Below are 27,947 nucleotides of genomic sequence, written 5' to 3'. Positions count from 1 at the left end.
GGAGGGAGTGGAGGTGGGAGAAAGAGACAAAGGGAAGGAGGGAGTGGGGAAGGGAGGGAGAGAAGGCATGGAGGGATCAGGGAGAGGAAGGAGGGAGAGCTTAAACATTCCTGTAAAGCCTGGCAGAGATGGAGAGATTTAAAAAGAGAGCAGTGAAGGAAGGAAATAGAGCAGGTGAAGAAAGAGAGAGTCATTTAGGTCCAAATTCTCTCCATTGGAATTCAGAATTCTGTGGAGGAAGGAGGAGAGATGCCCAGTACTGCATATCTCTGTAGATACACTGTATGCAGACATGACCACACACACACACACACACACACACACACACACACACACACACACACACACACACACACACACACACACACACACACACACACACACACACACACACACACACACACACACACACACACACACACACACACACACGCACACACACACACACACACACACAGCTCTCTAAAATGATCTGCATCCATTTCTGCATTTTTTCTGCTCTCTATCTCTCTCTCACACACACTCACACACACACAAGCACTCACTCACACACAAACACACACACACACACACACACACATATATACACACACATTATGGCCAATTAATAGCAGTACAGGCCGGGCTGTGTAGTGTGGGTTTATTAACTGTTGAACTGAAGTGTATGTTCAGCACTGTGAGGACATCACATTAGCACAGATGTGTTTCTCTGTTTGCCTGCATGTTACAACACACTATGAGTCTCATGTATAGTCATACCACACACACACACTGATAGTCTTATCACGTGTAGCTGATCGGATGCGCTAAGGCCAAATCAAGGGGTTACTGGTTAAAATTCCTCTTGGCTCCAGTTTAATTTAATTTATACAGGTAATTCTTAAATATAATCAGTGATCTAGTCAGAGGGTTACTGGTTAGAATACCATCTAGCAAGCCTCCTGAGTGGTACAGCAGTGCTTTAGGTGTCACTACAGACCCGGGTTCGATCCCAGGCTGTGTCACAACCAGCCATGACCGGGTGTCCCATTGGGAGGTGCACAATTGGCCCAGAGTAGTCTGGGTTAGGGGAAGGCTTTGCCGGGGGGGGTGCTTTACTTAGCTTATCGTGGATTGGCGGGACATGTTTTGGATGGACGCATGACTCGACCTTCGCCTCTCCCGAGCCCATTGGGGAGTTGCAGCAATGAGACAAGATCGAAAAAAAGGGTAAAATCTGAAACAAATAATCCCATCTCGCTCCGGTGAGCCAGTCAACAAATTGGTTGTTTTTGCTTATTGGATATTAGGGATGTCAGTCCCCATGTCTGTTATTGTCTCCTTTAGGTGTTTGAACTGTTTCCTACTGTGTTGATTCTCTGTCTGTTTGTCCAGATGTGTAAACAAACTGTTGGCCTGTGATTGCCATCCAGATGAGTGATACAGCGTCTGAGAGAGTTAATGTGTGTCCCAAATGGCACCCTATTCCTTATATAGTGCTCTACTTTTAGTACTAGTACCTCTTTTAGTATTGCACTATATGAGTATATGGGGTGCCATTTGAACTGGTTTGTTACTGGTAAACGGTCATCCCAGTTTGGAATACTGATCATGGTTGGTTCAGTACTGCTAGTTCTCCTGGAATCAGTACTGATATTCCCCGTTGGTTACACTCTGGTGAAACAAAATCACACCCTCATATGCCCTGTGCAGTGCACCATAGTGTGGCAGGCAGCCCTATACGGCTCTGGTCAAAGTTATGCACTACAGGGGGGCAAGGATGTGATTTGAGATTCGCTCTAGAGGAAGGGATTCTTGTGAATATAGAGTGTATGATTAGCATGCTACTATAGTGCTGGTGATTTGGTTACCCTAAGTCCCCAAATATCAAATTAGTCAAAGTAGAGGGATCAGATGTTTGAGAGGGGCTTCAATCTCAAACAATGTATGTAGACCCATAATCCTTCACAATAGAGAGAGAGCACACTGAGAAGAGAAAATGTGATTTCAAGCTAAATAGTTGATTAATTGATTGAGTTTACAGAGCCAGGTATCACAAATAGAAACTATTTCGACTCAGTGCTTTGACAAGGGTGTACTGGTCCTTGTCCCTGTCCACTTTAATAGATATGCTTAAATTTAAGTGATATATTAAATAACACTTGTTAGGAATATACATTTTGGTCTGTGCTAGTCCCACAGCCCAAAGAAAGACCGTATGTATCTTTTCAGTATTTTTACACTATCTTTCCATTGAAGAGAGGGGTTACAGAGCCAGTCACGAAACCCAATGCTTTCTGATTGAAAATAGGGAAAGCACTTTGAGTCGGCTTGTTGCAGGTGCTTGGGGATAATTCAATGAAGTCCTTGAAGAAAAGAAAGACCCACACACTGCTCCTGCCAATATCACTTAGTTGGTTTATTCAGCTTTTCTTCAAGGATGTACTGCTGGTGCTGGACACAATAATCATAAAATAGATAGATACAATAAACCATGTTTACATTCACTATGCATACATGTTGACCTCTACTGGTGTCTGACCACAACCCAAAGAAGGCAGTATGATGAAAGGCAGATCTCAGTAACAAGGGAGACCTCAGCTTCAACACACTGCTGCTGTATGTATAACTAACCTTTATTTATTACTCATTTAGCAGACACTCTTATCCAGAGTGATTTACATTTTCATATTAGCCCACCATGGGAGTTGAACCCACAACCCTGATGTTGCAAGCACCATGCTCTACCAATTGAGCTACAAGGGACCCAATGAGGTGAACCTCAGTGAGTTGAAATCTATTCTACCAGAGTTGTTCATTTAAATGTGAACTAAAATGAATGGATTACACCATTGAGTATACATGTTGGTCTCTGGTTGGTTTGTCCCCCAGACCAAGGAAGGCAGTATGATCAAAGGCAGATATTTTAACAGAAGTTTAGGGTGGATTAACTATTTCATGTTGGCCTCTACCTGGTGGTTGGTTTGTCCCCTAGGCCAAGGAAAGCCTGTACGGCTAAAGGCAGATATTCTTCTCAGTGGAGAGGGCGGTACGTTATCCCTCAGCTTTATGATGGATGTACAATATACCTGCTACTTTACCACCTCTAACAATGTGTTGTTGCTTGACATTATGAATATAGATGAGCGGGGAGATGCATCGGTAATACACAACCTTCATCAATGCCCTTCACACAACGGTATATAGTACACAAACACCCATGCACTTGCAGGACCACACACACACACACACTGGGAATAATTTTGCATAGAGGATCCTGTTTCATTTTGCATATCTCTACAGTAAGACAGATCACTGCAGCCCCTCTGCACACACACACACACACACACACACACACACACACACACACACACACACACACACACACACACACACACACAGACCCCTTGGTAACCAACTCATTAAGATCTCAGCTTCCATCTCCTACACAAGTCTGTGATGAACAGAAAGTGCTTTAATTTCACATCTTACAAATAATGTTAAAGTTTTTTTGTTAAATTCAATATAAAACCATTATTGTTTGTCATAGAACGAACTAGTTGCTATCGAGGCAGAAGGATCAAATCTAACTTTATTTGTCACATGCGCCGAATACAACAAGTGTAGACTTTACCGTGAAATGCTGAATACAACAAGTGTAGACCTTACCGTGAAATGCTGAATACAACAAGTGTAGACCTTACCGTGAAATGCTGAATACAACAAGTGTAGACCTTACCGTGAAATGCTTACTTACAAGCCCTTAACCAACTTTGCAGTTCAACAAGAGTTAAGAAAATATTTACAAAATAAACTAAAGTAAAAAAAAAATTAAAAAGTAACACAATAACATAACAATAACGATAAGTCAGTGTGCGGGGGTACAGGTTAGAGGGAAGTTGTACATGTAGGTGGGGGTGAAGTGACATTGCATAGATAATAAACAGCGAGTGGCCATTTGATTAATTGTTCAGCAGTCTTATGTCTTGGGGGTAGAAGCTGTTAAGGAGCCTTTTGGTCATAGACTTGGCGCTCTGGTACTGCTTGCCGTGCGGTAGCAGAGAAAACTGTCTATGACTTGGGTAACTGGAGTCTCTGCCAATTTTATGGGCTTACCGCCTATTATATAGGTTCTGGATTGCAGGAAGCTTGACCCCAGTGATGTACTGGGCCATACGCACTACCCTCTGTAGCGCCTTACGGTCGGATGCCGAGCAGTTGCCATACAAGGAGGTGATGCAACCGGTCAGGATGCTCTCGATGGTGCAGCTGTAGAGCTTTTTGAGGATCTGGGGACCCATTCCAAATCTTTTCAGTCTCCTGAGGGGAAAAGGTTTTGTCATGCCCTCTTCACGACTGTCTTGGTGTGTTTGGACCATGATAGTTTGTTGGTGATCTGGACACCAAGGAACTTGAAACTCTCGACCCGCTCCACTACAGCCCTCTTGATGTTAATGGGGGCTTGTTCGGGCCAGCCTTTTGTTGTAGTCCATGATCAGCTCCTTTGTCTTGCTCACATTGAAGGAGAGGTTGTTGTCCTGTCACCACACTGCCAGTTCTCTGACCTTCTCCCTATAGGCTGTCTCATCGTTGTCGGTGATTAGGCCTACCACTGTTGTGTTTTCAGCAAACTTAATGATGATGTTGGAGTCGTTTTTGGCCACGCAGTCGTGGATGAACAGGGAGCACAGGAGGAGACTAAGTACACACCCTTGAGGGGCCCCAGTATTGAGGATCAGCGTGGCAGACATGTTGTTGCCTACCCTCACCACCTGGGGGCGGCCTGTCAGAAAGTTCAGGATCCAGTTGCAGAGGGAGATGTTTAGTCCCAGAGTCCTTAGCTTAGTGATGAGCTTTGTGGGCACTATGGTGCTGAACACTGAGCTGTAGCCAATGAACAGTATTCTCACATAGGTGTTCCTTTTGGTTGGGATATGTACGTACGGTCACTGTGGGGACGACGTCGTTGATGCACTTATTGATGAAGCCGATGACTGAGGTGGTATACACCTCAATGCCATTGGATGAATCCCAGAAAATATTCCAGTCTGTGCTAGCAAAACAATCCTGTAGCGTAGCATCCGCGTCATCTAACCACTTCCGTATTGAGAGAGTCACTGGTACTTCCTGCATTAGTTTTTGCTTGTAAGAAGGAATCAGGAGGATAGAATTATGGTCAGATTTGCCAAATGGAGGGCGGGGGAGAGCTTTGTATGCTTCTCTGTGTGTGAAGTAAAGGTGGTCTAGAGTTTTTTTTCCTCTGGTTGCACATTCGACATGCTGGTAAAAATGTGGTAAAACTGATTTAAGTTTTTCCTGCATTAAAGTCCCCGGCCATTAGGTGCGCCGCTTCTGGGTGAGCGTTTTCTTGTTTGTTTATGGCCTTGTTTGGTTGAGTGCGGTCTTAGTGCCAGCATCGGTCTGTGGTGGAAAATAGACGGCTATGAATAATATAGATGAGAACTCTCTAGGTAGATAGTGTGGTCTACAGCTTATCATAAGGTACTCTACCTCAGGCGACCAATACCTCGAGACTTCTTTAATATTAGACATCACGCCCCAGCTGTTACTGACAAAAATACACACACCCCACCCCTCATCTTACCAGACGTAGCTTCTCTGTTCTGCTGGTCCATTGAAAATCCCTCCAGGTCTATATTATCCGTGTCGTCGTTCAGCCACAACTCGGGGGAAACATAAGGTATTACAGTTTTTAATGTGCCGTTGGTAGAATAATCGCAATAGTAGATCATCAATTTTATTATCCAATGATTGCATGTTAGCAAGTAGAATTGATGGCAGTGGGAGTTTACTTGCTCACCTACAGATTCTCAAAATGCAGCCCGATCTGCGTCCTCTTTTCCTCTGTCTTTTCTTCACGCAAATGACGGGAATCTGGGCCTGTTCCCGGGAGAGCAGTATATCTTTCTCGTCGGACTCGTTAAAGGAAAAAGCTTCTTCCAGTTCGTAGTAAGTAATCCCAGTTCTGATGTCCAGAAGTTTGTTTTGGTCATAAGAGATGGTAGCAGCAACATTATGTACAAAATAAGTTAAAAAATAAGTTAAAAACAACGCAAAAAAAAACAACAAATAACACAATTGGTTACAGGCATGTAAAACATCAGCCATCCTCTTCGGCGCCATCTTAAGGTTCTTAGCTTTCCAATGCTATGCGACATATGACGTGTCCTTCTGCAAGAAATTGACTGTCAGTCCGAGCAGCGAATAAAAGTGTAAGCAGGACTTCCCATTTAACCAGGCAAGTCAGTTAAGAACAAACGCTTATTTACCAATGACAGCCTACCCCAGCCAAACCCTCCCCTAACCCGGATGACGCTGGGCCAATTGTGCACCGCCCTATGGGACTCCCGATCAGTTGTGATACAGCCCGGGATCAAACCAGGGTCTGTAGTGATGCCTCTAGCACTGAGATGCAGTGCCTTAGACCGCTGCGCAACTCGGGAGCCCCGAGTCTAATCCGATACCCCAGAGTCTAGTGAGACAAACTCAATTTAAGTTGGGAACCATGGCTATCAGCCAAAACGGTCCCAAATTGGCTGAACAGAGGCTGATTAATTAGCACACTACCTTGATAAAACAATTAACTAATAACGAAAGTCCCCGAAATTGGTGAGTTTACGCTTAACCGGTTTTAATCGAGCTCTCCCCCGAGTCATTACACACACACACACACCAAATACACACAGACCAAACACACACAGACAAACACAAACACGCACACAAGCTATGTCAAGAATCCAGTATATAAATTTGCGGTGTGTATAAACAGTGTAACTAAAATATAATGTATAGTAGTAGAAATATTAAAATGAGCTACGTCTAGAATACATACAAGCAAGCAACCACACACACACACACACACACACACACACACACACACACACACACACACACACACACACACACACACACACACACACACACACACACACACACACACACACACACACACACACACACACACACACACACACACACACACACACACACAGCAACACGCTTCACTGCAGGTTGTTGAATAATTGAAGCCATATTATTTCAGAGCTGCCAGGGACAGGCTTCATTTTAACACACCATATTCTATTAATCAAAACTACATTTCATGTTGCCCAGAGATATACACACGGGTGTGTTTGTGCTTGCGCGTGCAATACAAACACACACTGTGAGCAGTGGGTTATCTATCTGTAAAGTCAATAAGATAAGAGAGGAAATGTGTTGGTGTGAACAGAATGTCCAGACAGTTGAGTCTGATTCTAACCGTATCTCCCATCTACAGAGAAACATTTATCAGCTCCAATACTACAGCAGTACTATTACAGGGAGCTACAACTCTCCTGCTGTACTCCTTCCTGTACTAGAACTCTCACTAGTCCATCACTATACCAGGACTGGTCTACAGACAACTGTCAACTCATATACTGTACTAGGACTGGTCTACAGACAACTATCAACTCATATACTGTACCAGGACTGGTCTACAGACAACTGTCAACTCATATACTGTACCAGGACTGGTCTACAGACAACTATCAACTCATATACCTGCACTGGTCTACAGACAACTGTCAACTCATATACTGTACCAGGACTGATCTACAGACAACTATCAACTCATATACTGTACTAGGACTGGTCTACAGACAACTGTCAACTCATATACTGTACTAGGACTGGTCTACAGACAACTGTCAACTCATATACTATACCAGGACTGGTCTACAGACAACTATCAACTCATATACTGTACCAGGACTGGTCTACAGACAACTGTCAACTCATATACTGTACCAGGACTGGTCTACAGACAACTATCAACTCATATACTGTACCAGGACTGGTCTACAGATAACTGTCAACTCATATACTGTACCAGGACTGGTCTACAGACAACTATCAACTCATATACTGTACCAGGACTGGTCTACAGACAACTATCAACTCATATACCTGCACTGGTCTACAGACTATTGTAAACTAGTGGTTCAAGTCCTGAATGTTGATTGCCTGAAGGCTGTCATTGAAATAAGAATTTGTTCTTAACTGACTTGCCTAGTTAAATAAAGGTAAAATAAAAAATGTAATAAAAATCAGACCATATACCATGGGTATGACAAAACCTTTGTTTTTACTGCTGTAATTACGTTGGCAACCCGTTTATAATAGCAATAAGACACCTCTGGGTTTGTGGTATATGGCCAATATACCACACCCCCTCGGGCATTATTGCTTAATTAGATAATATACCAGCACTAGTTAGATTTTTACCAGCGCTGGTCTACAGACTATCAGATCTGTAAACCAGCACTAGTCTACAGACAGCTAAAACTCTCCTACTGCTCTTTCCATGCTGTTCTGTTCTATCTCTATCTGTGTTGAACAGATGGTGCTTCGAACAACAAGTGATTAAGCAGAAACAGCCAGTTCAGTTCAATCCGTGTTTTAGAAGACGGCATCAGTGGAAGAAGGGCAGGGCTGCTCTAGAAAAAGTGTTTCTCTGCAGCCAAACACACACACACATGCACTCATGCATCAATCAATCAATCTATCAAATGTTTTTATAGAGCCCTTTTTACAACAGCAGTTGTCACAACGTGCTTTTACAGAAACCGAGCCGAATACCCCAGAGAGCAAGCAATGAGGATGTAGAGGCCGGTGGCTAGGAAAAACTATCTAGAAAGGCAGGAACCTAGGAAGAAACCTAGAGAGGAACCAGGCTCTGCGGGGGGGGCAGTCCCCTTCTGGCTGTGCCGGGTGGAGATTATAAAGGTACATGGACATTAAGGCTAAGTCGTTTTTCAAGATATTCAAACGTGTATAAATGACCAGCAGGGTCAAATAATAATCACAGTGGTTATTGAGGGTGCAACAGGTCAGCACCTCAGGAGAAGATGTCCGTTGGCTTTTCATAGCAGGGCATTCAGAGGTAGAGAGAGAGAGAGGTAGAGAGAGAGAGAGGTAGAGAAAGAGAGAGACAGGTAGAGAGAGAGGTAGAGAGAGAGAGAGAGAGAGAGAGAGAGAGAGAGAGAGAGAGAGAGAGAGAGAGAGAGAGAGAGAGAGAGAGAGAGAGAGAGAGAGAGAGAGAGAGGTAGAGAGAGAGGTAGAGAGAGAGGTAGAGAGAGAGGTAGAGAGGTAGAGAGAGAGGTAGAGAGGTAGAGAGAGAGGTAGAGAGGTAGAGAGAGAGTAGAGAGAGAGAGAGGTAGAGAGAGAGAGAGAGAGAGAGAGAGAGAGAGAGAGAGAGAGGTAGAGAGAGAGGTAGAGAGAGAGGTAGAGAGAGAGGTAGAGAGGTAGAAAGAGAGGTAGAGAGGTAGAGAGAGAGTAGAGAGAGAGGTAGAGAGAGAGTAGAGAGAGAGGTAGAGAGAGAGGTAGAGAGAGAGGTAGAGAGAGAGGTAGAGAGAGAGAGAGAGAGAGAGAGAGAGAGAGAGAGAGAGAGAGAGAGAGAGAGAGAGAGAGAGAGAGAGTTGAAATAGCAGGTCCAGGTCAGGGAAGCAACTCGGGTGAACAGATCAGGGTGTGCATGCGTGCCATCATCAACCTGCACACACACACACACTCGCTCTGGGAGGAGATGGGCTGAGGTGTCAATGTGAGTTTTTATCTGTGTTTGTCTGGTTTCTGTTTAGCTCCATTTAAGATGTCAGGCCATGTCTTGAATTAAACATGAGCTGCAGGCTCAGCTTGCCATACAAAACTCTCTGCTCTCTGTAAAAGTACACTTGAGGTCTACTGTCTGTCTGTCTGTCTGTCTGTCTGTCTGTCTGTCTGTCTGTCTGTCTGTCTGTCTGTCTGTCTGTCTGTCTGTCTGTCTGTCTGTCTGTCTGTCTGTCTGTCTGTCTGTCTGTCTGTCTGTCTGTCTGTCTGTCTGTCTGTCTGTCTGTCTGTCTGTCTGGGATTACTGAGCTCCACCACAACCTTCATCTCTACTTCTCTGTCTCTCTCTGTCTCTCTCTCTCCACCCCCCTCTTCTATCCCCCTCCAGGCCCGTAAGCAGAATGTTCCCCGGGAGGAGCAGGGTCCGTCTATAAAGAACCTGGACTTCTGGCCCAAGCTCATCACTCTCATGGTGTCTGTGATCGACGAGGACCGCACCGCCTACACCCCTGTCATCAACCAGTACGTACAACATGGACACACACACACAGTGATAGATCTATTTTGGGATAATGGCTCTGGGATAGCTGAGGGCATAAACTGCTAGTGAATAAGCAACGGAAATCAGTGAGAGAGGGAAAGCAAGAGAGAGACGGAAAAAGAGTGTGTGTGTGTGTGTGTGTGTGTGTGTGTGTGTGTGTGTGTGTGTGTGTGTGTGTGTGTGTGTGTGTGTGTGTGTGTGTGTGTGTGTGTGTGTGTGTGTGTGTGTGTGTGTGTGTGTGTGTGTGTGTGTGTGTGTGTGTGTGTGTGTGTGTCTCTCTCTCTTTCTGCATCTGAGTCTGCATGCTTGCGTGATTTACTGGGGGGAGGGGTAGATGCATGAGCTATGAGGAACATTCAAGGATTAGCTCACAAATATTTCTCAAGGCAAGACATTCTGCCTTATATTAGTGTGTGTGTGTGTGCATACATACAGTGGGGCAAAAAAGTATTTAGTCAGCCACATATTGTGCAAGTTCTCCCACTTAAAAAGATGAGAGAGGCCTGTAATTTTCATCATAGGTACACTTCAACTATGACAGACAAAATGAGAAAAAAAATCCAGAAAATCACATTGTAGGATTTTTTATGCATTTATTTGCAAATTATGGTGGAAAATAAGTATTTGGTCAATAACAAAAGTTTATCTCAATACTTTGTTATATACCCTTTGTTGGCAATGACAGAGGTCAAACGTTTTCTGTAAGTCTTCACAAGGTTTTCACACACTGTTGCTGGTATTTTGGCCCATCCCTCCATGCAGATCTCCTCTAGAGCAGTGATGTTTTGGGGCTGTTGCTGGGCAACACGGACTTTCAACTCCCTCCAAAGATTTTCTATGGGGTTGAGATCTGGAGACTGGCTAGGCCACTCCAGGACCTTGAAATGCTTCTTACAAAGCCACTCCTTCGTTGCCCGGGCGGTGTGTTTGGGATCATTGTCATGCTGAAAGACCCAGCCACGTTTCATCTTCAATGCCCTTGCTGATGGAAGGAGGTTTTCACTCAAAATCTCACGATACATGGCCCCATTCATTCTTTCCTTTACACGGATCAGTCGTCCTGGTCCCTTTGCAGAAAAACAGCCCCAAAGCATGATGTTTCCACCCCCATGCTTCACAGTAGGTATGGTGTTCTTTGGATGCAACTCAGTATTATTTGTCCTCCAAACACGACGAGTTGAGTTTTTACCAAAAAGTTATATTTTGGTTTCATCTGACCATATGACATTCTCCCAATCTTCTTCTGGATCATCCAAATGCTCTCTAGCAAACTTCAGACGGGCCTGGACATGTACTGGCTTAAGCAGGGGGACACGTCTGGTACTGCAGGATTTGAGTCCCTGGCGGCGTAGTGTGTTACTGATGGTAGGCTTGGTTACTTTGGTCCCAGCTCTCTGCAGGTCATTCACTAGGTCCCCCCGTGTGGTTCTGGGATTTTTGCTCACCGTTCTTGTGATCATTTTGACCCCACGGGGTGAGATCTTGCGTGGAGCCCCAGATCGAGGGAGATTATCAGTGGTCTTGTATGTCTTCCACTTCCTAATAATTGCTCCCACAGTTGATTTCTTCAAACCAAGCTGCTTACCTATTGCAGATTCAGTCTTCCCAGCCTGGTGCAGGTCTACAATTTTGTTTCTGGTGTCCTTTGACAGCTCTTTGGTCTTGGCCATAGTGGAGTTTGGAGTGTGACTGTTTGAGGTTGTGGACAGGTGTCTTTTATACTGATAACAAGTTCAAACAGGTGCCATTAATACAGGTAACGAGTGGAGGACAGAGGAGCATCTTAAAGAAGAAGTTACAGGTCTGTGAGAGCCAGAAATCTTGCTTGTTTGTAGGTGACCAAATACTTATTTTCCACCATAATTTGCAAATAAATTCATAAAAAATCCTACAATGTGATTTTCTGGATTTTTTTGTCTCATTTTGTCTGTCATAGTTGAAGTGTACCTATGATGAAAATTACAGGCCTCTCTCATCTTTTTAAGTGGGAGAACTTGCACAATTGGTGGCTGACTAAATACTTTTTTGCCCCACTGTATGTACACACGCATGTGTTTTGCATTTGTGTGCATGTGCGTGCTACATACGTGCGCAAGTGTTTTGCGTTAGTGTGTGTGTGTTTGTGTGTTAGCGCATGCGTGCTTGTTTTTGTGTGTGAGAGCTATATTAGGGAAAGTAACACATTGAGAGGGAAATTGACCTTATCTGCGCAAAAATACTTTAATCTATTCCTGTCATTCCATGCTATGTGTAGTCTGGATAATTATCCGAGTGACTTTTCACAATTAAGGGCTGACTGGAAATCTATAATATACAAAATAACAATTTATCTGCAAACGCCTCTTCCTATCTCTCTCTCGCTCTTCTTTCTCTTTCTTCACTTCCCCATCTCTCTCTGTTATCCTCTCTACCTTTATCTATCTCTCTTTATCTATCTCTCTTTATCTATCTCTCTTTATCTATCTCTTTTTCCCTCTCCACCTCTCTGTCTCCCTTTCATCACCTCTCACATATACCATCCTCCCTCCCTCTTTCTCTTTCTCTTTCTCACCTCTCTCTCTCTCTCTCTCTCTCTGAATTCTTCCTCTGAGATTCAACCAATTTCTCCCCAAATCTCCAGTGACACCCTATTCTCTGTCCAACCCACTTCCACACTCCTTCTGACCAGAGCTAGGGATTAGGGTACTATTTGAGACAGAACAAGGCAGTCTGAGTGTCCAGTCAGGCTTGTGATTATGAGGATATGAGTGTGATGTGGATCCATTGTAATTCCTCCCACAGATTTCCCCAAGAGCTGAATATGGGGAAGGTCAGCGCTGAGTTCATATGGAACCTGTTTGCCCTTGACATGAAATACGCCATGGAAGGTTAGTAGGAAAAGCTATTGATCTGTCAAAACCCTGTGTGTCACTTCTCTCTGCTCTCTCACTCTCTCTCTCATTCTTTCTTTCTTTCTCTCTCTTTCTGCCTCTATCTCTACTCGCTCTCTACTCGCTCTCTATCTCTACTCGTTCTCTCTTCTCTCTGCTTTCTTCCCCAGAGCTAAAGTAGGGCTTTCCTTCAGAGGACACGCTACACTTATATGTGTGTGTGTGTGTGTGTGTGTGTGTGTGTGTGTATGTGTGTGTGTGTGTGTGTGTGTGTGTGTGTGTGTGTGTGTGTGTGTGTGTGTGTGTGTGTGTGTGTGTGTGTGTGTGTGTGTGTGTGTGTGTGTGTGTGTGTGTGTGTGTGTGTGTGTGTGTGTGTGTGTGTGTGTGTGTGTGTGTGTGTGTGTGTGTGTGTGTGTGTGTGTGTGTGTGTGTGTGTGTGTGTGTGTGTAGGCCTTGTGACTTGTGTGCAGAGTTTTTACGTACTTGTTTTCCTGAGTCAGAGTAGCAGGCATGTGACCAGTGTGTGTGTGTGTGTGTGTGTGTGTGTGTGTGTGTGTGTGTGTGTGTGTGTGTGTGTGTGTGTGTGTGTGTGTGTGTGTGTGTGTGTGTGTGTGTGTGTGTGTGTGTGTGTGTGTGTGTGTGTGTGTGTGTGTGTGTGTGTGCATGCGTGCCTCTTAGTTGTTGTCAGACTGGGTTTGAGCAGTGGGGGTGTGTCGCTCCAGGGAGTCTGTGTTTCCGTGTTGCAGGGAGGGCACTTATCAGTGTTGCACACGCTCACATATCTCCTCTTACCTCGCCCTCCTCCTCCCTCCTCTTACCTCGCCCTCCTCCTCCCTCCTCTTACCTCGCCCTCCTCCTCCCTCCTCTTACCTCGCCCTCCTCCTCCCTCCTCTTACCTCGCCCTCCTCCTCCCTCCTCTTACCTCCTCTTACCTCGCCCTCCTCCTCCCTCCTCTTACATAAAATCTGTGAAAACAGATGACCAGTTTGACCATAGCACAAAGTTGTTATCTCATTATAATGGGACCTGCTTGCATCGTATAAGATAAGGGCATTCTTTCCCATACATCATAATTGCTATTTGTTTTACCACGATTCTTCAGTGGTTTTATATTAGCTATGTATTTTATTGGAGAACATAAATCCACATAAATCTCAAATAAACCTGAACTGGTTTAGGTTTGGGGCTGTGCATCTGGCGGTGTGCGTATGACAGCAAGCTTGCCTGCCTGCCTTCATGTGTGAGTGCGTGTGTGTGTGTGAGTGCGTGTGTGTGTGTGAGTGCGTGTGTGTATGTGAATGTCCCCAGTCAGTGCTATTAAGAAAGCAGGTCATTGTGTGTTAGTTCCATCTGTTTGGAGGAGAAAGGAAAGCAGTGACCTCACCAGTGGTCAGTCTTTTAACCTTTTCACATGTAAGTTCTAAATATCTCTAACGGTCACCCCAGGGTGAGGTTTTTTATGCGCGTGGTGTCAGAATGCACTTACTTTTCCAAAATGGGATTGTTACACATCAGGACAGTTCACCCACGCTGCCCTCAGACCAAGGTGCGCTGCCTGCTAATGATCTATTGGCTATAGAGCAACTTGTCAATTTCAAATTATTTTCTAACAAGTTCTTTTTATTTTCTAACAACTGTTTGAATTGAGGTGTGTTCCGCCCATTTCACTGTTGCAGACAGTTTGTGTTTGAGACATTACTGAGCCAGACAAATGTCTCTCTTCGACAAAAGCCCAGGCACAAACTCTTTCCTCCCTGGCACATTTTCCAGCTGGCTGCCACATTGCCTTCACTATTAATAATAACTTTGGACATGTGTGCGTTCCTATCAAAGTAAGTGCCTTATTATGTTATCATTATAGTTTCTGTATATCGTATAAGTGCCTTATTATGTTATCATTATAGTTTCTGTATATCGTATAAGTGCCTTATTATGTTATCATTATAGTTTCTGTATATCGTATAAGTGCCTTATTATGTTATCATTATAGTTTCTGTATATCGTATAAGTGCCTTATTATGTTATCATTATAGTTTCTGTATATCGTATAAGTGCCTTATTATGTTATCATTATAGTTTCTGTATATCGTATAAGTGCCTTATTATGTTATCATTATAGTTTCTGTATATCGTATAAGTGCCTTATTATGTTATCATTATAGTTTCTGTATATCGTATAAGTGCCTTATTATGTTATCATTATAGTTTCTGTATATCGTGTTGTTGTAGCTACTGTAGCACACCGTATGTATGGAGCATAATGCATTTGCTGTTTTATTCACATGTTTTCAAGTTCTGGTGACAAATCATGCATTACGATTCTTGCATAGATTGTAGTGGAAATATATGATGTGTGTAAAATATATATATTTTAAGGTTGTACTAATTGTGATGAGCTAATTCTAAGCTAATTGCCAGCTATGTGGCGCCATGTTTGTTGACATCATAAAATGCATTCTGGTTGTCACGTAAATGTCTGCCAGACCAAAGATGTTAGAACAAAATGAAGTGAAGGGATGGTTCAATCGTCTTTGAGTAAACTTCAGGAAGTGAATGATGGTAAACGACACACCCCATTCAACATGAATACTGCAAACAGACCCAACTCATCTTGCAACCTCTTATCTTTGGTTGACATGAAAAAACAAATATGGCGGCCCGCACAAAATACCCATCGCGTTGTATTCAATTATTTAGATCACTGGTGAGGTCACCCATGATATGATGAATTGTAAATAGTAATTGCTATTAGCTAATTACGGTTTCTGTCATCCGAGAGTTAGCTAAATATGACCGCTTGTGTTAGGTCACTCTTTCCTCAGTTAGCGCTACAACTAACGTAGCTGACATTTTCCGGTTTGGATGAGAATTGTGTTAGCCTTTCACATGGACGACATAACGTTGTGAAGACTGTGTATCTGTGAAAAAACCAATGTGGCCAGCTCAAACGCTGACTGTTGCGTCAATCCTCTGGACGTTGTAAATAAGTGTTCTAATCACAGTGGTTTGAGCGTACAATGCAGGGACCACTTTAGAATGATCACACCCGTGTGTTCCTACATGTCAAAGGGTTCAACACTATCCCACTGCATTCATTTATATACAATAACTACATACACACACACACGCACACACGCACACAAACACACACACACACCCTAGCATGCACATAACCAGAACGTCCCAAGTCAGTTTGTGTGTGTGAGAGAGAGAGTTGCTGATAGAGCAACAGTTTCAATATAAAGGCAGGCGGCAGTTCATGTTGTGTTTGAGAGAGAGATGGAGAGAGAGAGATGGAGAGCGATGGAGAGAGAGAGATGGAGAGAGAGAGATGGAGAGAGATGGAGAGAGATGGAGAGAGAGAGATGGAGAGCGATGGAGAGAGAGGCCATAGAACTGGCCATAGAACCCGGTCGTCACAGACAAATCTGGCTACCCAGAGAGGACAGGTTGTGCTCACTCTGCCCTCAGAGAGGTCGAGACAGAGCTGCATTTTCTCCTACACTATGAGAACTGTACTATTTTCTTTCCCAAAACTGAAAAACAATGCACACATTTTGAATGTGTGCCATATAAGCTGCAAAATACACTACATGACCAAAAGTATGTGGACACCTACTCATCGAACATCTCATTCCAAAATCGTGGGCATTAAAATGGAGTTGGTCCCCCCTTTGCTATTATAACAGCCTCCACTCTTCTGGGAAGGCTTTCCACTAAATGTTGGAACATTCAGCCAGAAGGCCATTAGTGAGTTCAAGCACAGATGTTGGGTGATTAGGCCAGGCTCGCCGTTGGAGTTCCAATTCATCCCAAAGGTGTTTGATGGGGTTGAAGTCAGGGCTCTGTGCAGGCCAGTCAAGTTCTTCCACAGCGATCTCAACAAACCATTTCTGTATGGGCCTCGCTTTGTGCACGGGGCATTGTCATGCTGAAACAGGAAAGGGCCTTCCCCAAACTGTTGCCACAAAGTTGGAAGCACAGAATTGTCTAGAATGTCATTGTATGCTGTAGCGTTAAGATTTCCCTGAACCATGAAAAACAGCCCCAGAACATTATTCCTCCATCAAACTTTACAGTTGACACTTTGCTTTGGGCCAGGTAGCATTCTCCGCCAAACTCAGGTTCATCCGTCACTGCCAGACGGTGAAGTGTGATTCATCACTCCAAAGAACGTATTTCCACTGGCGGCGAGCTTTACACCACTCCAGCCGATGTTTGGCATTGCTCATGGTGATCTTTGGCTTGCTAGGCCTTGGAAACCCATTGCATGAAGCTCTGACGAACAGTTCTTGTGCTGACGTTGCAATTTGGAACTCGGTAGTGAATGTTGCAACCGAGGACAGACGATTTTCAGCACTCGACGGTCCCGTTCTGTGTGCTTGTGTGGCCTATAACTTTGCGGTCCTAGACGTTTCCACTTCATAATAACAGCACTTACATTTGACCGGGGCAGCTCTAGCAGGGCAGACATTTGACTAACTGACTCTTTGGAAAGGCATCCTATGACAGTGCCATGTTGAAAGTCACTGAGCTTTTCAGTAAAGCCATTCTACTGCCAATGTTTCCTATGGAGATTGCATGGCTGTGTGCTCGATTTTATACACCTGTGAGCAACGGTTATGGCTGAAATAGCCGAATCCACTAATTTGAAGTTGTGTCCACATACTTTTGTATATATAGTGTATGTAGCTTCTCGCCACAAGTGTAGGGACGGCCACAGACAACTTTGCTACATGTGTCTTTCTCACTATTTATTTATTGTCCTCATTAATTTCTTACTTCTTACTTCTTACTTCTTGTCATGTTAATTGTTACCACTCATTGAGTATTATTCTTTTTACTATTATCATCTACAGTGTGTGGCATCATTGATGTGTTGTATCTATATGTTTGCTTTTGCAATGTACTGTATGTGGTAACACGTTCCATGCCTTTTAAAGCCATTTGAATTTGAGAGAGAGAGAGAGAGAGGGAGAGGAAGACTGAGAGAGAGAGACATTGAGAGACTGAGAGAGAGAGAGAGAGAGAGAGAGAGAGAGAGAGAGAGAGAGAGAGAGAGAGAGAGAGAGAGAGAGAGAGAGAGAGAGAGAGAGCAGAGAGACAGAGAGACGAGAGAGAGAGAGAGAGAGAGAGAGAGAGAGAGAGAGAGAGAGAGAGAGAGAGAGAGAGAGAGAGAGAGAGAGAGAGAGAGAGAGAGAGAGAGAGAGAGAGAGAGAGAGAGAGAGAGAGAGAGAGAGAGAGAGAGAGAGAGAGAGAGAGAGAGAGAGAGAGAGAGAGAGAGAGAGAGAGGGAGATTCCATGGGAGATTCAGAACTCTTCATTGAGACCATGCTGAAACATCAATCCATGGGAGATTCAGAACTCTTCATTGAGACAATGCTGAAACATCAATCCATGGGAGATTCAGAACTCTTCATTGAGACAATGCTGAAACATCAATCCATGGGAGATTCAGAACTCTTCATTGAGATAATGCTGAAACATCAATCCATGGGAGATTCAGAACTCTTCATTGAGACAATGCTGAAACATCAATCCATGGGAGATTCAGAACTCTTCATTGAGACAATGCTGAAACATCAATCCATGAGAGATTCAGAACTCTTCATTGAGACAATGCTGAAACATCAATCCATGAGAGAGTCAGAACTCTTCATTGAGACAATGCTGAAACATCAATCCATGAGAGATTCAGAACTCTTCATTGAGACAATGCTGAAACATCAATCCAAGAGAGATTCAGAACTCTTCATTGAGACAATGCTGAAACATCAATCCATGAGAGATTCAGAACTCTTCATTGAGACAATGCTGAAACATCAATCCATGGGAGATTCAGAACTCTTCATTGAGACAATGCTGAAACATCAATCCATGAGAGATTCAGAACTCTTCATTGAGACAATGCTGAAACATCAATCCATGGGCGAGTCAGAACTCTTCATTGAGACAATGCTGAAACATCAATCCATGGGCGAGTCAGTGCCACATTTTCATTTTTGCCAAAATCAAAATGAAAGAAAAGTTATCTTGCAAATTCAGCAGGCTAAGGTGTGAAATAGGCTTTTAGAAGTGCCCTCTTTATATTATCACTTGTTATCGTTAATGCCGTCGTTGGTGTGCTTTGGTGTACTTATGGAACCTTTTTTGGAACCTTTTCTAAAATAATGTTATTAAGTCATGCGAAAGTTTGACTGTGTGTGAAGTTTCAAATGCATTATGTCATTAGCCTAAATGTGTCATGTGACAGGTATTCTAGCTTCACTATTTTCTAACACACAATAAAAAACATTTCAATTGAATAAAATATCGAATCAGTCGTCTTCCTCAAATGAAGGGGATGATGATGCAATATTTGTAAGAGGGAGGGAATCTGATTTCATTGGTCCTCAACCCGTGGGTCAGACAGTTCATTTGAGATGAATGGAGTTAGCCCTGAGTTAGCCTGCCCGGGTGCAGGCTAGTTCTGAAGGATTCGTTGCCATATAAATTTACCTGGCTAAGAGGTTTCATGGTACAGGTTATTCCGAGTTGAACTCAGAGTTGACCGAAGTTACTAGGCCTTTAAACCAAATGTTGCAATTGTGATTAGATCATAAAACTGGGAAAATAATGATTATTCTAATTCCATAGTTAGAAGATAATAATGGGCGCTTTGAATACAGTCTTGTTTGACATGGCAACTAATGAAAATGCCAGGGAGAAGTTATTGTGATTGGGTAGGAACCAAAGTGTTGGTCAGTGTTTCCTAGGGGACCCTATAATCTTTGGCTACATTAAATGTTTTCTGTTAGCTACTTCATGTAGCTAACATATTCATGCTTCACCTATTCCTCTTTGATTTAGAAGATACTGTTGCACTAACTTCACTGGTATCAGGATGTATAGCTTGCTACTTTAGACAGCTAACTAGTGATTAGCATTAACGGCTAACAAGACTTAGCCACAACTTGTTAAAAAAAGAAAACCTAGCTGTTTGCAGATGTAAAAAACCGAGAGACTGGGACCGAGAGACTGAAAAACAGCTATCTCAAGGTCATCAGACTGTTAACCTCTACTTCATCACCATCCCTGATCCGGGAGCATCCTCATCAGTAAAAAAGCTGACTAGCATAGCCTAGCATAGCGCCACAAGTAAATACTAGCATATAAATATCATGAAATCACAAGTCCAATACAGCAAATGAAAGATACACATCTTGTGAATCCAGCCATCATTTCCGATTTTTAAAATGTTTTACAGCGAAAACACAATATGTATTTCTATTAGCTAACCACAATAGCAAAAGACTCAACCGCATATTTTCACCATTTTTTTACCGCATAGGTAGCTATCACAAAACCGACCAAATAGAGATATAATTAGTCACTAACCAAGAAACAACTTCATCAGATGACAGTCTTATAACATGTTATACAATAAATCTATGTTTTGTTCGAAAATGTGCATATTTGAGGTATAAATCATAGTTTTACATTGCAGCTACAATCACAAATAGCACCGAAGCAGCAAGGATAATTACAGAGAGCAACGTGAAATACATAAATACTCATCATAAAACATTTATGAAAAATACATGGTGTACAGCAAATGAAAGATAAACATCTTGTGAATCCAGTCAATATTTCTGATTTTTTAAGTGTTTTACAGCGAAAACACAATATAGCATTATATTAGCTTACCACAATAGCCAAACACACAACCGCATTCATTCACCGCAAAGGTAGCGATCGCAAAAAAACAGCAAAAGATATAAAATTAATCACTAACCTTGACCAACTTCATCAGATGACAGTCCTATAACATCAGGTTATACAATACACTTATGTTTTGTTCGAAAATGTGCATATTTTGAGCTGCAAACCGTGGTTATACATTGTGAATATGTAGCATCGATTCACCAGAATCTCCAGAGAAATTTTGGACAGTCACCTAATCTAATCAAAGAACTCATCATAAACTTTACTAAAAAATACATGTTGGACAGAAAATGAAAGATACACTAGTTCTTAATGCAATCGCCGTGTTAGATTTTTTTAAATAACTTACGCTATAGCGAGACATCGCCCGCAAAAAGGAAGGAAAATACGACTAAACATTTTCCACAGAAATACGAAATAACATAATAAATGGTTCTTACTTTTGCTGAGCTTCCATCAGAATCTTGTACAAGGAGTCCTTTGTCCAGAATAAATCTTTGTTTGGTTTTAGAATGTCCTCTTCTCCTGTCGAATTAGCAACCTTAGCTAGCCAAGTGGCGCGAAGATGTCCATCTTCACCTAACGCAGAGAACGGAAAACTCCAAAACTCCCGATAAACGTTGAATAATCTGATAAAACTATATTGAAAAAACATACTTTACGATGATATTATCACATGTATCAAATAAAATCAAAGCCGGAGATATTAGCCGTCTATACTGAACGCTTTTCAGAAGCCAATGCTGATGTCCTTCCCGCGCCTTGGTAGACAAAGGAAATAGTGGTCACGTCATTCCAAGAGCTCTTGTTCGACCTCAGATCAAGCTAGACACCTCATTCCACCTCCCACTGCCTGTTGACATCTAGTGGAAGGCGTATGAAGTGCATGTATATCCATAGATTTCAAGCAAATGAATAGGAAGGCCCTGGAACAGAGCCTCGATTTCAGATTTTTCACTTCCTGTCAGGAAGTTTGCTGCAAAATGAGTTCTGTTTTACTCACAGATATAATTAAAACGGTTTTAGAAACTTGAGAGTGTTTTCTATCCAATAGTAATAATAATATGCATATTGTACGATCTAGAATAGAGTACGAGGCAGTTTAGTTTGGGCACGATTTTTTACAAAGTGAAAACAGCGCCTCCATATTGACAAGAAGTTTTAAACAGCCATCACTAACATTGAGTGGCTGCTGCCAACATAGACTCAAATCTCTAGCCACTTTAATAATTAATAATTGGATGTAATAAATGTATCACTAGTCACTTTAAACAATACCACTTTATATAATGTTTGCATGCCCTACATTACTCATCTCATATGTATATACTGTACTCTATACCATCTACTGCATCTTGCCTATGCCGTTCGGCCAACGCTCACCCATATATTTATATGTGCATATTCTTTTTCATCTCTTTACACTTGTGTGTATACGGTATTTGTTGTGAAATTGTTAGATTACTTGTTAGATATTACTGCACTGTCGAAACTAAACGCACAAGCATTTCGCTACACTTGCATTAACATCTGCTACCCTAGTGTATGTGACCAATACAATTTGATTTGATTTGATACTCACTCTGGTTACACTCTCCAGAAGGCAGGTCACTGAGTGCACCCATAGCACATTCCCTCTTCTCCTCGCCCCGTCTCTCCCTCTCTTTCCCTCTCTCTTTCATTCTCTATCTCTCCCTCTCTCCCTCTCTCCCTCTCTCCCTCTCTCCCTCTCTCCCTCTCTCTCTCCCTCTCTTTCCCTCTCTCATTCTCTCTCTCCCTCTCTACCTCTCTCTCTCTCTCTCTCTCTCTCTCTCTCTCTCTCTAGTAGGTCTGATGTTGTGGTTTTCTAGGGAGAAGATACAAAGTGACACTCGTCTTCCCTGGAAATCAAATCAGGGAGGGTGAGAGGTCAGGGGTTAGAGCTCTAGGGTCAGGGTTTAACGATCAGTGATTTATTATTCATTATTGATGTGAACTTTACTTTAAGGGTGAAGTCTTCAGTACAGCTAGATTAAAATGTCCCTGCCTGCCTGCTGAAGATGTCAGTAGTGTGTGTGGGAACATTCCCACCACAAAACAAATTCTGACAGCAAGGACATCACGAGGGAGGGAGGGAGGGAGGATAGGGAGGATAGGGAGGATCGGGAGGATAGGGAGGGAGGGAGGGAGGGAGGGAGGGAGGGAGGGATGAGCCTGTCTGTCCCAGTAGGCTGATGGTCTAACATGAAGACATCCTCATTAGGGAATCAGGGACTCAGTCTGTTTTTCCCTCTGGACCCCAGCTTACACTTTCTACCATCTGCAGGGAACACACACACATACACACACATATACAAATTGCGCACACACACACAAAGACACATACATACACACAGGCACACACTCAGTCACACACATACACACACACAGGCACATACAAAGTATAAACTGAGTGTACAAAACATTAAGGACACCTGCTCTTTCCATGACATAGACTGACCAGGTGAAAGCTATGATCCCTTATTGATGTCACTTGTTAAATCCAATTCAATCAGTATAGATGAAAGGGAGGAGACAGGTTAAAGAATGACAATTGAGACATGGATTGTGTATGTGTGCCATTCTCACGGTGAATGGGCAAGACAAAATATTTAAGTACCTTTGAACAGGGTATGGTAGTAGGTGCCAGGCACACAGGTTTGAGTGTGTCAAGAACTGCAACGCTGCTGGGTTTTTCACGTTCAACAGTTTCCCGTGTGTATAAAGAATGGTCCACCACCCAAAGGACATCCAGCCAACTTAACACAACTATGGGAACCATTGTAGTCAACATGGGCCAGCATCACTGTGGAACCCTTTCGACACCTTGTAGAGTCCATGCCCCTATGAATTGAGGCTGTTCTGAGGGCAAAAGCGGGTGCAACTCAATATTAGGAAGGTGTTCCTAATGCTTTGTACACTCAGTGAATGTACTGTAATTAGTTCAAACGAAGTGTTGGAGAAATGTGTTGAGTTATTGAAGTGGCAGCGTCACAGCAGATAAACCTCTGTGACCGGAGCTATTCTGCCTTCACACTTTGAGAGAGCTACAACTCTCTCTCTCTCTCTCTCTCTCTCACTCACTCACACACACACACACACACACACACACACACACACACACACACACACACACACACACACACACACACACACACACACACACACACACACACACACACACACACACACACACACACACACACAGCATTTAGCATTGTGATAAAAACCTTTCAGCTACCCAAACATTCAGGAGGTACTTTCCTTTGATTGCTTGCTTTGCCTTGTTAAAACTAATCTCCTACAATAAGATGGCTTATGGGAATCTATCATAAATATGCAAATATAATGACAAGGACTTTGCTGTGAGACAACTACAAAAGATGATTTGGTATTGAAATAATACCTTTTGACATGTTCAATACCTTTTTCAAGACATTTTGTTATTTCTTATGGAGGCACACAGGTGCTTATCTGAGGTGTTGCAGCAGGAGTGTTGCTAAATGTATGGCTTTAAAACACACGTGCAAACACACACACACACACACACACACACACACACACACACACACACACACACACACACACACACACACACACACACACACACACACACACACACACACACACACACACACACACACACACACACACATACACACACACACACACACACACACATTTAATTGTGCCTTTGAAGTGTGAGTGTTGTGAAGAGGCTTTGTGTTTAGTAGAGACAGTCTTTGTTTCTTCACTGGAATTATTTTCTCACTTTTGCTGTTATTCTGTTTGTTTATACCCCTCTATACCTCTCTTTTTCACTCTCTCAACCTTCTCTTTGTCTTTTTCACCCCTCCTTCCCCTCTCTCTCTCTCTCTCTCTTCTTTCTGTCCCCTTCCTCCCCCTCTATCCCACTTTCTACTCTCTCTTTCTGTCTCTCCTAACCTTCTCTCCTATCCCCTGCATCCCCCACCTCTCTGTCCTTCCTCTCCCTCTCTGTCTCTCCTATCCCCTACCTCCCCTCCACTTCTCTGTCCTTCCTCTCTCTCTCTCTGTCTCTCTATCCCCTGCATCCCTCATCTCTCTGTATCTTCCTCGCTCTCTCTGTCTCTCCTATTCCCTACCTCCCCTCCACTTCTCTGTGCTTCCTCTCTCTCTCTCTCTCTGTTTCTCTATCCCCTGCATCCCCCAGCTCTCTGTATCTTCCTCGCTCTCTCTGTCTGTCCTATCCCTCACCTCCCCCTCACTTCTCTGGCTTTCCTCTCTCTCTCTCTGTCTCTCTCATCCCCTGTACCCCCCACATCTCTGTCCTTCCTCTCTCTCTCTGTCTCTCCTACCCCCTGTCTCCCCCTACTCCCCCCTCCTTTCTCTCTGTTTATCTTACCCTTCTCTCTATCCCCTGCCTCCTTCCCTACTCAAATCAAATTGTATTGGTCACATACACATATTTAGCAGATGTCATTGCAGGTGTAGTGAAATGTTTGTGTTCCCAGCAGTGCAGTAGTATCAAACAATTCACAACAATACACACAAATCTAAAAGTAAAAAAAATGGAATTAAGACATACATAAATATTAAGACGAGCATGTCGGAGTGGCATTGACGAAAATACAGTAGAATAGAATACAGTATATACATATGATATGAGTTAAGCAGTATGTAAACATTATTAAAGTGACTAGTGTTCCATTATTAAAGTGACCAGTGATTCCATGTCTATGTACAGTGGGGAGAACAAGTATTTGATACACTGCCGATTTTGCAGGTTTTCCTACTTACAAAGCATGTAGAGGTCTGTAATTTTTTATCATAGGTACACTTCAACTGTGAGAGACGGAATCTAAAACAAAAATCCAGAAAATCACATTGTATAATCTTTAAGTAATTAATTTGCATTTTATTGCGTGACATAAGTATTTGATACATCAGAAAAGCAGAACTTAATATTTGGTACAGAAACGTTTGTTTGCAATTACAGAGATCATACGTTTCCTGTAGTTCTTGACCAGGTTTGCACACACTGCAGCAGGGATTTTGGCCCACTCCTCCATACAGACCTTCTCCAGATCCTTCAGGTTTCGGGGCTGTCGCTGGGCAATACGGACTTTCAGCTCCCTCCAAAGATTTTCTATTGGGTTCAGGTCTGGAGACTGGCTAGGTGTCGCATTCTGACCTTAGTTCCTTTTTTATGTCTTTATTTTAGTTTGGTCAGGGCGTGAGTTGGGGTGGGCATTCTATGTTGTTTTTTGTATGTTTTGTTCTGTTGTTCTATTTCTATGTGTTTGGCCTAGTATGGTTCTCAATCAAAGGCAGGTGTTAGTCGTTGTCTCTGATTGGGAGCCATATTTAGGTAGTCTGTTGTCTATTGTGTTTTGTGAGTGGTTGTTTCCTGTGTCTGTGTTTGCACCATACGGGATCCACATTTCTTGAGCCTCCTGAGGTTAAGGAGGTGCTGTTGCGCCTTCTTCACCACACTGTCTGTGTGGGTGTACCATTTCAGATTGTCAGTGATGTGTACGCTGAGGAACTTGAAGCTTTCCACCTTCTCCACTGCTGTCCCGTCGATGTGGATAGGGGGGTGCTCCCTCTGCTGTTTCCTGAAGTCCACGATCAGCTCATTTGTTTCGTTGATGTTGAGGGGGAGGTTATTTTCCTGGCACCACTCCGCCAGAGCCCACACCTCTTGACTGTAGGCTGTCTCGTCATTGTTGGTAATCAGTTCTACTACTGTTGTGTCGAATGCAAACTTGATGATTGATTTGGAGGCTTGCATGGGTGAACAGGGAGTACAGGAGGGAGCTGAGAACGCACCCTTGTGGGGCCCCTATGTTGAGGATCAGCAAAGTGGAGCTGTTATTTCCAACCTTCACCACCTGAGGGCGGGAAGTCCAGGACCCAGTTGCGCAGGGCGGGGTTCAGACCCTGGGCCCCTAGCGAAATGATGAGCTTGGAGGGTACTATGGTGTTGAATGCTGAGCTGTAGTCAATGAACAGCATTCTGATGTAGGTATTCCTCTTGTCCAGATGGGATAGGGCATTGTGCAGTGTGATGGCGATTGCATCATCTGTGGATCTCTCTATACCCCCTTCCCTCTCTTCCTTACCTTCCTTCTCTCTCCTCTCTACCCCCAAGTCCTGTGGTAGTTAATATGTCCTACTCTACTGTGATAGAGCTTACTATGTCATCAGACTGAACTTTCATGATGTACCAAGTCAGCTCTCATTAGACCCTGTGTGTGTGTGTGTGTGTGTGTGTGTGTGTGTGTGTGTGTGTGTGTGTGTGTGTGTGTGTGTGTGTGTGTGTGTGTGTGTGTGTGTGTGTGTGTGTGTGTGTGTGTGTGTGTGTGTGTGTGTGTGTGTGTGTGTGTGTGTGTGTGTGTGTGTGTGTGTGTGTGTGTGTGTGTGTGTGTTTGTGTCCACCAAGGTCATGTCACTACCAGTGTCTGTGTTTACAGGATTGCTGGCCTAGGGTTAGATTACCTGTCTCTGTCAATATCAGGTCAGCCATAGCCTTGTCGCGAACCAGGCGCACGCGTGACTTTAGCGGTATGACAACGTGAGACTAGGTCAGCCATGTTATAGGTCTAGCAGGACTTGTTGCAGAATGTAAATCAGAGAATGTAAACTCTTCCAGGCTTCTTTTCCTGGCTACCTGGATATATTTCAGGATTCACCTAGTCCTTGTACCGATTCTCCTCTCTTCTACGAAAATGTGCACTTGCACACTCCCTGTCATGGATTTCAAAGGATTGCTGTAAACAATGGCTGGAGGGAGTCTCCACCATCCATGTCAGGGAGTGTAGAAGTGCACACTTTGAGATAATGAGAATCAGGATGTAGCACTAGAGTAGAGTGACTGCCTGCACCCAACAGTCGCTGTCCATTCTCCTGTGGTGCTGAACTTCAGAATTCCGACTCCATCGCTGTCCACTTCCGTGGGTCTGGATTTCAGATCTCCCCTATTAGCTTGATTGATTGATTCAGCCTTTTACTCCTGTGGCAAGTTCACCACGTCATATCTCAGTCCAGACATGCATGTTAACATTCTGCCTTTTTCATTATCCCTGACAGAGCACGATAAGCACCGTCTATGCAAGAGCACAGAGTACATGAACCTTCACTTTAAAGTCAAGTGGTTCCACAACGAGTACGTCCGCGAACTGGCTGCCTTCAAGGACACACCCCCGGAGTATTCTCTGTAAGTATTGTACTGCACGCACGCA

The 27,947-nt window shown here is 43.4% G+C and overlaps 1 protein-coding gene across 1 annotated transcript in view; it reads left to right on the top strand.

Annotated features, from left to right (window-relative positions):
- LOC139575274 (protein unc-13 homolog C) overlaps positions 1 to 27,947 on the top strand; it is a 186,875-nt gene that overhangs the window by 78,606 nt on the left and 80,322 nt on the right. The window contains exons 16-18 of the mRNA XM_071400233.1: positions 9,980 to 10,113; positions 12,914 to 12,999; positions 27,796 to 27,922. Coding sequence (XP_071256334.1) covers positions 9,980 to 10,113; positions 12,914 to 12,999; positions 27,796 to 27,922 — 347 coding nt within the window. The remainder of the gene's footprint in view (positions 1 to 9,979; positions 10,114 to 12,913; positions 13,000 to 27,795; positions 27,923 to 27,947) is intronic.

Source organism: Salvelinus alpinus, chromosome 5 (assembly GCF_045679555.1).
Source record: "Salvelinus alpinus chromosome 5, SLU_Salpinus.1, whole genome shotgun sequence".
NCBI lineage: Eukaryota > Metazoa > Chordata > Actinopteri > Salmoniformes > Salmonidae > Salvelinus > Salvelinus alpinus.
The sequence above is the reverse complement of the archived record's forward strand: the minus strand, read 5'-3'. Positions and strand labels throughout refer to the sequence as shown.